General features: G+C 43.0%; 1 protein-coding gene across 1 annotated transcript; it reads right to left on the bottom strand.

Moving 5' to 3' along the window:
- Window positions 1-6,838: 6,838 nt before the first annotated feature.
- Window positions 6,839-9,183, bottom strand: ndufb3 (NADH:ubiquinone oxidoreductase subunit B3). The gene is made up of 3 exons (XM_029706128.1): window positions 9,082-9,183; window positions 8,588-8,713; window positions 6,839-7,402 (listed from the first exon to the last, which is right to left on the bottom strand). The coding sequence occupies exons 2-3, from the start codon at window positions 8,710-8,712 to the stop codon at window positions 7,252-7,254; spliced, it is 276 nt and encodes a 91-aa protein (XP_029561988.1). The 5' UTR covers window position 8,713; window positions 9,082-9,183; the 3' UTR covers window positions 6,839-7,251.
- Window positions 9,184-13,944: the final 4,761 nt, after the last annotated feature.

The following is a 13,944-nucleotide window of genomic DNA, read 5'->3' as shown; positions in this document are numbered from 1 at the left end:
AAGGCCTGGAAATACAGGACTGGTAAAGGCCTGGAATACAGGACTGGTAAAGGCCTGGAAATACAGGACTGGTAAAGGCCTGGAAATACAGGACTGGTAAAGGCCTGGAAATACAGGACTGGTAAAGGCCTGGAAATACAGACTGCTATATCTGTCTACTAATACAGGACTAGTAAAGGCCTGTTAATACAGGACTAGTAATACAGGACTAGTAAAGGCCCAGTGAGGGGAAAGCACCCCTACTTGTTCTATGCCCCTGTAGACACCCCCCTATAGACACCCCGCCTCCCAGTAGCAGCGCTCAGTAATTCCCCCTCCACACAGCACCTGAGCCCAGAGGGTGAAGAAGTCCGGCTGGTCAGGGGTCCAGCTGGGGGTCCCCCGTGTCCTCGCCTCCCTCTGCCCCTCACACACACAGGTAGGGGTTGGCTGAGTTCACGTTCAGAACCAGCAGCCTCATTTAGAAACGTTGCATATGCCCCTGAGACATGCATGGGCCAGTTTTCACACAGAAAATTGAAATTGTAAAAAACTGAACTTGACACGAGAATGTGCTCATCTTCCCACCGACCGTAGACCTCTCAGACTCACTGCCAGAACCCAAACGTAGCCTGGTAGCCATATGGACTCACTGCCAGAACCCAAACGTAGCCTGGTAGCCATATGGACTCACTGCCAGAACCCAAACGTAGCCTGGTAGCCATATGGACTCAGACTCACTGCCAGAACCCAAACGTAGCCTGGTAGCCATATGGACTCACTGCCAGAACCCAAACGTAGCCTGGTAGCCATATGGACTCACTGCCAGAACCCAAACGTAGCCTGGTAGCCATATGGACTCACTGCCAGAACCCAAACGTAGCCTGGTAGCCATATGGACTCACTGCCAGAACCCAAACGTAGCCTGGTAGCCATATGGACTCACTGCCAGAACCCAAACGTAGCCTGGTAGCCATATGGACTCACTGCCAGAACCCAAACGTAGCCTGGTAGCCATATGGACTCACTGCCAGAACCCAAACGTGGCCTGGTAGCCATATGGACTCACTGCCAGAACCCGAACGTAGCCTGGTAGCCATATGGACTCACTGCCAGAACCCGAACGTAGCCTGGTAGCCATATGGACTCACTGCCAGAACCCGAACGTAGCCTGGTAGCCATATGGACTCACTCCCAGAACCCGAACGTAGCCTGGTAGCCATATGGACTCACTGCCAGAACCCAAACGTAGCCTGGTAGCCATATGGAATATATGATGAAACGTATTCAGAACAATAAAACGGGTTGCTAAACAGAAAAACAAGATACAATCGTTTGCATTTTAAAATAATTAGCATATATTTCATTTACAAGATCATTGCAGAATAAATTCCTCACCTTTTCTTAACTGATGGTTTCATACTCGCAGAATAGCCTATAGACCTACAAGTTAGGATAAGCATTCATCCCATCTCTCATTTAATTGGACCCATTTCACAGTAGGAAATAGATATTTCAAGCAGCTCTACGCGGTCCAACCCAACGCGCCGGTTAGCGATAGAACAGACGGTTTGACTTGTGTTCGTCTGAACACTGTGAAATTCAGTTTATAAAGAACACCACATTGCAGAATACATTTCTCATTCCTTTTCCGGTCATGAGTTCATATTCCCGAAGTAGCGCTACAACAAATGACCATGTGTATCCCATTTCATTGGACCTGTCATATGCTGAACAACAATATAAACGCAACCTGTAAAGTGTTGGTCCCATGTTTCATGAGCTGAAATGGGGGGAAAAAAACAGAAATGAGCATTTCTCCTTGGCCAAGATAATCCATCCACCTGACAGGTGTGGCATATCAAGAAACTGATTAAACAGCATGATCATTACACAGGTGCACCTTGTGCTGGGGGACAATAAAAGTCCACTTTAAAATGTGCAGTTTTGTCACACAAGAAAATGCCGCAAATGTCTCAGAGTGAGCAATTGGCAAGAGAATTTGCCAGAAAATGTAATGTTAATTTCTCTACCCTAGCTGCCTCTAATGTCGTTTTAGAGAATTTGGCAGGACGTCCAACCGACCTCACAAACGCAGACCACGTGTAACCACGCCAACCCAGGACCTCCATATGCGGCTTCTTCACCGGCGGGGAGGGGGAAGGGGTGTTGAATATTTATCTCTGTAATAAAGCCCTTTTGTGGGGAATAACTCATTCTGATTGGCTGGGCCTGGCCCAGTTTCCCTCCCCAATCATGTGAAATCCATAGATTACAGCCTAATGAATTTATTTTAATTGACTGATTTTCTAATATGAACTGTAACTCAGTAAACTCTTTGAAGTTGTTGCATGTTGCGTTTATACTTTTGTTCAGTATAATTTCAAGTTTTTTGCTCTATGCAGACAGGGTGCACGGTTTATAACATACAGTACAATTTAAAAGGTGAACAGACAGTTGATATATTGAAGTGTTTTGACTCCACTGTAATTAGACCTACCGTAGTACATTGTTTTTCCTTGTAGATCATGTTTCAGAATTCATGGGCAGTGCAGCATATTTAGGTTGAGGAAAAAGCAAAACATTAGGGAGCCGTCGAAATGTACACACCTGTTACCTGGAGGAAAATGGGGGGAGGATCGTGCATTTTCAATCAGGGGGAGGGTTTAGTTTGTGGTTTTTTTTATTCCAGGGGAGGGTCATGTAATTTGTAATTGATTTAAAGTCCTATTGCTCGAGGTTTGAGAATTAGTTGTGTAACAGTATAGGTTCCGTCCCTCTCTTCGCCCCAACCTGGGCTCGAATCATGGACCCTTACACACATCAACAACTAACACCCCACGAAGCATCGTTACCCATCGCGCCACGCAAGGGGAAACCTACTTCAAGTCTCAGAGCGAGTGACGTCACTGATTGAAACGCTATTAGCGCGCACCACCGCTAACTAACTAGCCATTTCACACCGGCTACAGTTGCTTATTTTAGTATTTTGTGTGTGTGTGTGCCCGATGAGGCCCTTCATATTGTCTGCTGGGCAGCAATATCAGTCAAATTACACAGCCCGTACTATAGACCAGTGGTCTCAATCAAATTACACAGCCCATACTATAGACCAGTGGTTCCAATCAGATTACACAGCCCATACTATAGACCAGTGGTTCCAATCAAATTACACAGCCCATACTATAGACCAGTGGTTCCAATCAAATTACACAGCCCATACTATAGACCAGTGGTCTCAATCAAATTACACAGCCCATACTATAGACCAGTGGTATCAATCGAATTACACAGCCCATACTATAGACCAGTGGTTCCAATCAGATTACACAGCCCGTACTATAGACCAGTGGTCTCAATCAAATTACACAGCCCATACTATAGACCAGTGGTCTCAATCAAATTACACAGCCCATACTATAGACCAGTGGTTCCAATCAAATTACACAGCCCATACTATAGACCAGTGGTTCCAATCAAATTACACAGCCCATACTATAGACCAGTGGTTCCAATCAGATTACACAGCCCGTACTATAGACCAGTGGTATCAATCAAATTACACAGCCCATACTATAGACCAGTGGTCTCAATCAAATTACACAGCCCATACTATAGACCAGTGGTTCCAATCAAATTGCACAGCCCGTACTATAGACCAGTGGTTCCAATCAAATTACACAGCCCATACTATAGACCAGTGGTCTCAATCAAATTACACAGCTCATACTATAGACCAGTGGTTCCAATCAAATTACACAGCTCATACTATAGACCAGTCGTTCCTAACTGGGGGGCGTATGGACCCCCCCCCCCCGTACAGTACCAGTCAAAAGTTTAGACACACCTACTCATTTAAGTTTATTTTTTTTGCTATTTTCTACATTGTAGAATAATAGTGAAGACATCAAAACCATGAAATAACACATATGAAATCATGTAGTAACCAAAAAAGTATTAAACAAATCAAAAGATATTTTATATTTTTTAAAGTAGCCACCCTTTGTCTTGATGACAGCTTTGCACACTCTTACCCTGTCGATAACTACAGAGATTAAACCGTGAGTTCGTAACTGTCGTGCGTGGTCCATGTCTCTGTGTGAGTATCTTATATCTAAGCTAGAAAGCCTGCCTACAGCATCTCCATCATGTGTGGATAAGATAACTCCTGTAATAACTAAACAGTACCACAATATGCTGTATACCACTTAGCAGATGCTTTTTATCCAAAGTCGCCTACAGTACAGTGCTGAACAATAAAACTAAGTTATGGGTGTGTCTGTGTGTGTGTGTGACTGTCTGTGTGTGTGATCACCACAGTGAGAGGGCCTTCCTGACCCAGTGGGACCCATGTTCTTCTGTAGGAGGGGGTGTGTCACATTGTTCCCATGGGGCGGGCCATCTGAGCCCCAAACCCAGAACCTCAGCTGGGTGGAATCATTACAGGAACTGTTTAACAACCAAACCAAATGGAGAGGGACCTACCTGGATTTGTTCAATAGAAACTTGTCTGTATTTTCTGTTGCAACATAATCAGTATTGATTATACCCCAGGTTGCAGAACCACAGCCTGGATGGTCTGGTGGTGATGGTCGTTGTCCTGGTGACGGCAAAGTGCTTGTGCTTGGTTAACAACCAGGAAGCAGGACTGACCGGGAGAGCAGAGCAACAACATGAATCTCCTTTAACTTTCAATTTCAGAAAATGTGTGTATAAAAAGTGTATACCAGTATTTCCTAAACACCTGGAGGATGCCCAGCCATTCCACCACCAGCACACCTGGGGGTCTCCTTCAGTAGAGTAAACGGAGTGCATCAGCGACAGAGTCTCTGAGAATAAGGTAACTAAAACGGTCAGAAATGATCGAGGGACCTAGCTGAATTTGGGTTGTAAAACAGTTAGCTATGGACTGTGTACTAATGACCCCAGCTGTGTTAAGGAAATAAAGATGGTAAAAGCTGAACGGTGGTCATGCAGGATTTCCAGGTATAGCTAAAAAAAAATGTGGGCAAAAATCAAAAATCAACCCACAAGGCCTAAAAACCATCCCCCCAAAAAATAATTTGCTGCAAAAGGAATAGCCGCATTTATCCAATAGATGTCTTCATATTACCCGGCTAGTGCGGTATTTCCTTGTTCTCACATCACATGCTGCTCTCCTCTCACTCAGGTGACTCGCCGGCAGTACTCTCTCAACACCTCCTCCTCCATCCCCACCTGCCTCGCTGTCTGAGTCAGCTGGTCACAGTAAAATGCATAGATGGTGGCCGCAGTGCAATTTAGAAGTAGCCCAAAAACCTGCAACCAATATATACTGCTCAAAAAAATAAAGGGAACACTTAAACAACACATCCTAGATCTGAATGAAAGAAATAATCTTATTAAATACTTTTTTCTTTACATAGTTGAATGTGCTGACAACAAAATCACACAAAAATAATCAATGGAAATCCAATTTATCAACCCATGGAGGTCTGGATTTGGAGTCACACTCAAAATTAAAGTGGAAAACCACACTACAGGCTGATCCAACTTTGATGTAATGTCCTTAAAACAAGTCAAAATGAGGCTCAGTAGTGTGTGTGGCCTCCACGTGCCTGTATGCCCTCCCTACAACGCCTGGGCATGCTCCTGATGAGGTGGCGGATGGTCTCCTGAGGGATCTCCTCCCAGACCTGGACTAAAGCATCCACCAACTCCTGGACAGTCTGTGGTGCAACTAGGCGTTGGTGGATGGAGCGAGACATGATGTCCCAGATGTGCTCAATTGGATTCAGGTCTGGGGAACGGGCGGGCCAGTCCATAGCATCAATGCCTTCCTCTTGCAGGAACTGCTGACACACTCTAGCCACATGAGGTCTAGCATTGTCTTGCATTAGGAGGAACCCAGGGCCAACCGCACCAGCATATGGTCTCACAAGGGGTCTGAGGATCTCATCTCGGTACCTAATGGCAGTCAGGCTACCTCTGGCGAGCACATGGAGGGCTGTGCGGCCCCCCAAAGAAATGCCACCCCACACCATGACTGACCCACCGCCAAACCGGTCATGCTGGAGGATGTTGCAGGCAGCAGAACGTTCTCCACGGCGTCTCCAGACTCTGTCACATCTGTCACGTGCTCAGTGTGAACCTGCTTTCATCTGTGAAGAGCACAGGGCGTCAGTGGCGAATTTGCCAATCTTGGTGTTCTCTGGCAAATGCCAAACGTCCTGCACGGCGTTGGGCTGTAAGCACAACCCCCACCTGTGGACGTCGGGCCCTCATACCACCCTCATGGAGTCTGTTTCTGACCGTTTGAGCAGACACATGCACATTTGTGGCCTGCTGGAGGTCATTTTGCAGGGCTCTGGCAGTGTTTCTCCTGCTCCTCCTTGCACAAAGGCGGAGGTAGCGGCCCTGCTGCTGGGTTGTTGCCCTCCTACGGCCTCCTCCACGTCTCCTGATGTACTGGCCTGTCTCCTGGTAGCGCCTCCATGCTCTGGACACTACGCTGACAGACACAGCAAACCTTCTTGCCACAGCTCGCATTGATGTGCCATCCTGGATGAGCTGCACTACCTGAGCCACTTGTGTGGGTTGTAGACTCCGTCTCATGCTACCACTAGAGTGAAAGCACCGCCAGCATTCAAAAGTGACCAAAACATCAGCCAGGAAGCATAGGAACTGAGAAGTGGTCTGTGGTCCCCACTTGCAGAACCACTCCTTTATTGGGGATGTCTTGCTAATTGCCTATAATTTCCACCTGTTGTCTATTCCATTTGCACAACAGCATGTGAAATGTATTGTCAATCAGTGTTGCTTCCTAAGTGGACAGTTTGATTTCACAGAAGTGTGATTGACTTGGAGTTACATTGTGTTGTTTAAGTGTTCCCTTTATTTTTTTGAGCAGTGTATTTGTTTTCAAAGTAGCCTAATTTACAGGAAAACTGCAAACATATAAACCCTGGCCGTGTGCCTTTTTCAGTGTCAGAGTAGCAGGGAGAGTAATACTATTACCAACCACACTACACCAACCCAACCACACTACACCAACACAAAGACACCACACCAACACAACCAGCCATTTAGTGAACCACACCACACCAACCACACTACACCAATCACACCACACTACACCAACACAACCACACCAACACCACCCACACTACACCAACCACACTACACCAACCATACCAACACAACCAGCCATTTAGTGGATGAAAACACTCAACATTTATTATACAGGAAAATCATCTGATCCGGTTGTGTTCCGAAGCGTTCTGGGGTTAGAGGTCAGTGGCCAGACTTCTTGGGGGGGAAGAGAGCGTACTCTACAGTCAGAGCCACAGCAAAGGCAGCAAAGCCCCATTTAAAACCCCTCAGCATCACGTCTCCCAGGGATACAGGACGGCTGAACCCTCCCACGTACCTCCACACCTCATTACTGTGGGTGGGAGAGAATAACATCAGTATCACTCACATACACAGAGCGTTCAGGAAGTATTCAGACCGCTTGACTTTTTCCACAATCTACAAATAAAACCCCATAATGACAAAGCAACATTTTTTGGGACATTTTTGCTAATTTATTAAAAATAAAAAAACAAATATTACATTTACATAAGTATTCAAACTCTTTACTTAGTACTTTGCTGAAGCACCTTTGGCAGCGATTACAGCATTGAGTCTTCTTGGGTATGACGCTACAAGCTTGGCACACCTGTATCTGGGGTGTTTCTCCCATTATTCACTGCAGATCCTCTCAAGCTCTCTCCAGAGATGTTCGATCAGGCTCTGGCTGGACCACTCAAGGACATTCAGAGACTTGTCCCGAAGCCACTCCTGCGTTCTCTTGGCTGTGTGCTTAGGGTCGTTGTTCTGTTGGAAGGTGAACCATCGCCCCAGTCTGAGGTCCTGAGCGCTCTGGAGCAGGTTTTCATCAAGGATCTCTGCACTTGGCTCTGTTCATCTTTCCCTCTATCCTGACTAGTCTCCCAGTCCCTGCCACTGAAAAACATCCCAACAGCATGATGCTGCCACCACCATGCTTCACCGTAGGGATGGTGCCAGGTTTCCTCCAGATGTGACGCTTGGCAATCAGGCCAAAAGTTCAATCTTGGTTTCATCAGAGCAGAGAATCTTGTTTGTCATGGTCTGAGAGTCTTTAGGTGCCTTTTGGCAAACTCCAAGCGAGCTGTCATGTGCCTTTTACTGAGGAGTGGCTTCCTTCTGGCCACTCTAACTTAAAGGCCTGATTGGTGGAGTGCTGCAGAGATGGTTGTCCTTCTGGAAGGTTCTCCCATCTCCACAGAGGAACTCTGGAGCTCTGTCAGTGACCACCGGGTTCTTGGTAAACAAGGCCCTTCTCCCCCAATTTCTCAGTTTGGCCGAGTCTCATAGCAAAGGGTCTGAATACTTATGTAAATACGATATCCGTTTATTTTAAATGAATTTGCAAACATTTCTAAAAACCTGTTTTCGCTGTCACTATGGGTTATTGTGTGTAGATTGCCGGGTTTATTTATTTATTTAATTTAACAAAATGTGGAAAAAGTCAAGGTGTGTGAATACTTTCCGAAGGCACTTTACATGTACACATCTTTAATGGAAAGATCTCCCTCTCTCTCACCGTGCCCACGGGTCCTTCAGTCCTCTAGCTGCCAGTCTCTGCTGTGTGAACTCCAGAGGTGTTCCCTCTACCTTCCACTGCTTAAAGTCTGGCAGGTTTAGTTTACTGCCGTGGTCTCCTCCCATCCTAACACACAGCATCAGGGGGGTTTGACTTGTGGAACTAGCTAGCTAAATTAGTTCATGAAAGCATACAGGAACACACCACCGACTGTAAGAATATTTCATAGTACCATAGAGATGTTAGGTTTCCATGATCAGATACTCTTGGATTGTACTGTAGTTAGCTAGATAACTAGCACAGCCTGCCGACTAGGGAGCTAGCAAGCTAGTTAGCCTGCTATTTAACGTTCGCAGTGGACCTTGGGAAGCAGCAATGACACATTTAACTATGAAACAATAAAATATGTCTTCAGTAGTACAATATATTTATATTTCAAACACTTGCGTCTTATTTCATGTATTTGTAATAGTATAAACACGTAACAGCTGTACCTGTCTGTTTGTGACCTCTGTTGTGGATGAAGCACTTCGACAATTGCGTCTGATGTACGGCACTGCTACGGTACACCGAAGAGACCACACTTAGTTGGTCTTACACTTTGTCGAAGCGTAAACAATCCAGTGTATTTGTAGGTCAGAACCATAGTCTGGACAGAACTAGGGATGTACATTCCCTTTCAAGACTTTACAGGAACGACACGTTTTAGTTTGAAGCGATTCAGTTTGATTATAACATCTGTTATATTTATTTAACTAGGCAAGTCATTTAATTAAGAACAAATTCTTATTTACAATGACGGCCTACCCCGGACGACGTTGGGCCAATTGTGTGTCACCCTATGTGACTCCCAATCACGGCCGGTTGTGATACAGCCTGGATTCGAACCAGGGAGTCTGTAGTGACGCCTCTAGCACTAAAATGCAGTGCCTTAGACCGCTAAACCGCTTTATTTCAAAGGGATATTGTATCCATTCCATATGTCACAAATTACTGGAATACATTGGTCACTAATATCTGTTGGGGAAAAGTCTGGTTATTACCACACAAATACCTGCTTGTTAACAAGGTGAAAGAGGTCTCTTTCAGAATGATCCATATGTATTACCCTGCCAATCATTACCTGAAGAAACTCAAAAAGACATTAACATTGATTGTACTTTTTGTGTTGAGCATCCAGAAACAGTTTCTCATTTATTTTGGCATTTGTCTACATGTAAAACAATTATGGAAAGATATTCACAGTTTTATAATTGTTAATATTCTTGATGACTTTTGTTTGTTATTGGAGAATGTGCTGCTCGATTTCCTTAACCATAATAAAGATAATGAAAAACTATTTTACCTCATAAATCTAATTGTGCTAATGGCAAAGTTTCATATTCATAAATGTAAATTCAGTAATAAAAACCCACTCTTCCATGTTTTCTAGAAGGGATTCGAGCAATACATTAAGACCATTCTACATTCTTCTAATCAGGAAGCTGTTAAAACAATGTGTGTTTCTTTTAAGGTCTTTGTATAATCTGTCATTTGTTGTACCCCCTAGCATATGTTATCATTGTCTATTTATGTACTTATTGTATGTATACAGACTTTTCTACATTGGGAAATATTATATATTTTTTTAAATAGACCGCTGAACCAGGGAGTCTGTAGTGACGCCTCCAGCACTGAGATGCAGTGCCTTAGACCGCTGAACCAGGGAGTCTGTAGTGACGCCTCTAGCACTGAGATGCAGAGCCTTAGACCGCTGAACCAGGGTCTGTAGTGACGCCTCCAGCACTGAGATGCAGAGCCTTAGACCGCTGAACCAGGGTCTGTAGTGACGCCTCCAGCACTGAGATGCAGTGCCTTAGACCACTGAACCAGGGTCTGTAGTGACGCCTCCAGCACTGAGATGCAGAGCCTTAGACCGCTGAACCAGGGTCTGTAGTGACGCCTCTAGCACTGAGATGCAGAGCCTTAGACTGCTGAACCAGGGAGTCTGCCGCTCGGGAGCCCACACATAAACATAAAAAGTTCCATTCTAAATGACTATCTGCTGCTGATGGAACTCATGAGCTGGGCCTCTGAAATGACTGTGTGTTAGAGAGATGTAATATGTGTGTCTACGGTCTATTTACTGTGTGTGTGTGTGTGTGTGTGTGTGTGTGTGTGTGTGTGTGTGTGTGTGTGTGTGTGTGTGTGTGTGTGTGTGTGTGTGTGTGTGTGTGTGTGTGTGTGTGTGTAAATGATGTATGTACTATGTAGGCACCTGAGCTGAGCCATAAGGGAGACAAGGCCTCTACCACCCCATTAGGGAGGGGGGGAATGTTTTTGTCCCCCTACCGTTTCTGAAATCACCATCACCCACTAATTAACTTGTCATTTTTGCAGATTAAATGTTTGAGCTGCTAATGAATCAATATTTATCGTTTGAATTAGCTATGACATAGCCAATGAATATATAGCACAACTTTCGATTTCACCCCCGATCTCAAAGCCGAATAATTTGACAGTTCGTGAAGGTTTTATGGCGTGATTATCTTCGGCCATGCATTGCAGCTCGCAAAAGTGATTGTGTCTTCGTTATGAAACGATCAACTTTACCCTGTATATTTAAAAATTACCATATACACTGTATGTTCAAAGCAAAACTAACAAAACTATTGCTGAACAATCCAAATAAAATCGATCGTAAACCCCGTTCAGCAGGTATAGCCAGAATAGTTGTCTCAGGTAGTTTAGGCCTACTTTTATTCTGGTAAAACGCAGTGTATAGATAATAACCTAGCAAATGACATAGGTCTTCACTCAACTAATAAAGCCTCATATCATATCAAGCCATTTGTATGCTGAAGGTGCTGTGCAGAGCACAGGAGGTTGGTGGGGAGGACAGGCTCGTGATAATGGCTGGAGTGGAATAAGTGGAATGGTATCAAATACATCAAAACAAAAGGGTTACATTCCATTAGCTCTTTTCATTCCATTAGCTTTTCATTCCATTAGCTCTTTTCATTCCATTAGCTCTTTTCATTCCATTAGCTTTTCATTCCATTAGCTTTTCATTCCATTAGCTCTTTTCATTCCATTAGCTTTTCATTCCATTAGCTCTTTTCATTCCATTAGCTCTTTTCATTCCATTAGCTTTACATTCCATTAGCTCTTTTCATTCCATTAGCTTTTCATTCCATTAGCTTTTCATTCCATTAGCTCTTTTCATTCCATTAGCTTTACATTCCATTAGCTTTTCATTCCATTAGCTTTACATTCCATTAGCTTTTCATTCCATTAGCTTTTCATTCCATTAGCTTTTCATTCCATTAGCTTTACATTCCATTAGCTTTTCATTCCATTAGCTTTTCATTCCATTAGCTTTTCATTCCATTAGCTTTACATTCCATTAGCTTTACATTCCATTAGCTTTACATTCCATTAGCTTTTCATTCCATTAGCTCTTTTCATTCCATTAGCTCTTTTCATTCCATTAGCTCTTTTCATTCCATTAGCTTTTCATTCCATTAGCTTTTCATTCCATTAGCTTTTCATTCCATTAGCTTTTCATTCCATTAGCTCTTTTCATTCCATTAGCTTTTCATTCCATTAGCTTTACATTCCATTAGCTCTTTTCATTCCATTAGCTTTTCATTCCATTAGCTTTTCATTCCATTAGCTCTTTTCATTCCATTAGCTTTTCATTCCATTAGCTTTTCATTCCATTAGCTTTACATTCCATTAGCTTTTCATTCCATTAGCTCTTTTCATTCCATTAGCTTTTCATTCCATTAGCTTTTCATTCAATTAGCTCTTTTCATTCCATTAGCTTTTCATTCCATTAGCTTTTCATTCCATTAGCTCTTTTCATTCCATTAGCTCTTTTCATTCCATTAGCTTTTCATTCAATTAGCTCTTTTCATTCCATTAGCTTTTCATTCCATTAGCTTTTCATTCCATTAGCTTTTCATTCCATTAGCTTTTCATTCCATTAGCTTTTCATTCCATTAGCTCTTTTCATTCCATTAGCTCTTTTCATTCCATTAGCTTTTCATTCCATTAGCTTTACATTCCATTAGCTCTTTTCATTCCATTAGCTTTTCATTCCATTAGCTTTACATTCCATTAGCTTTTCATTCCATTAGCTCTTTTCATTCCATTAGCTTTTCATTCCATTAGCTTTTCATTCCATTAGCTTTTCATTCCATTAGCTCTTTTCATTCCATTAGCTTTTCATTCCATTAGCTTTACATTCCATTAGCTCTTTTCATTCCATTAGCTCTTTTCATTCCATTAGCTCTTTTCATTCCATTAGCTTTACATTCCATTAGCTCTTTTCATTCCATTAGCTTTACATTCCATTAGCTTTTCATTCCATTAGCTTTACATTCCATTAGCTTTACATTCCATTAGCTTTACATTCCATTAGCTTTTCATTCCATTAGCTTTACATTCCATTAGCTCTTTTCATTCCATTAGCTCTTTTCATTCCATTAGCTCTTTTCATTCCATTAGCTTTACATTCCATTAGCTCTTTTCATTCCATTAGCTTTTCATTCCATTAGCTCTTTTCATTCCATTAGCTTTTCATTCCATTAGCTTTACATTCCATTAGCTCTTTTCATTCCATTAGCTTTTCATTCCATTAGCTTTACATTCCATTAGCTTTTCATTCCATTAGCTTTTCATTCCATTAGCTCTTTTCATTCCATTAGCTCTTTTCATTCCATTAGCTTTTCATTCCATTAGCTTTTCATTCCATTAGCTCTTTTCATTCCATTAGCTTTTCATTCCATTAGCTCTTTTCATTCCATTTGCTCTTTTCATTCCATTAGCTCTTTTCATTCCATTAGCTCTTTTCATTCCATTAGCTTTTCATTCCATTAGCTTTTCATTCCATTAGCTTTTCATTCCATTAGCTTTTCATTCCATTAGCTCTTTTCATTCCATTAGCTCTTTTCATTCCATTAGCTTTACATTCCATTAGCTTTTCATTCCATTAGCTTTTCATTCCATTAGCTTTTCATTCCATTAGCTTTTCATTCCATTAGCTCTTTTCCAGCCATTATCATGAGCCGTCAACCTTGTGCTCAGTTTGACCAGATAACTGATGTTACCTGGGGGTTGTTCAGAACGTGACCTTGTGCTCAGTTTGACCAGATAACTGATGTTACCTGGGGGTTGTTCAGAACGTGACCTTGTGCTCAGTTTGACCAGATAACTGATGTTACCTGGGGGTTGTTCAGAACGTGACCTTGTGCTCAGTTTGACTAGATAACTGATGTTACCTGGGGGTTGGTCAGAACGTGACCTTGTCCTCAGTTTGACCAGATAACTGATGTTACCTGGGGGTTGTTCAGAACGTGACCTTGTGCTCAGTT

Source organism: Salmo trutta, chromosome 21 (assembly GCF_901001165.1).
Source record: "Salmo trutta chromosome 21, fSalTru1.1, whole genome shotgun sequence".
Lineage (NCBI taxonomy): Eukaryota > Metazoa > Chordata > Actinopteri > Salmoniformes > Salmonidae > Salmo > Salmo trutta.
Note: the sequence above shows the minus strand (reverse complement) of the source record. Positions and strands in the feature narration are given on the sequence as shown.

Coding starts and splice junctions, on each gene's coding strand:
- ndufb3 (XM_029706128.1), bottom strand. CDS start 8,712: ATGGGAGGAGACCACGGCAGTAAACTAAACCTGCCAGACTTTAAGCAG. Junction 7,403..8,587: donor CTGAAGGACCCGTGGGCACG/GTGAGAGAGAGG, acceptor TCCCACCCACAG/TAATGAGGTGTGGAGGTACG.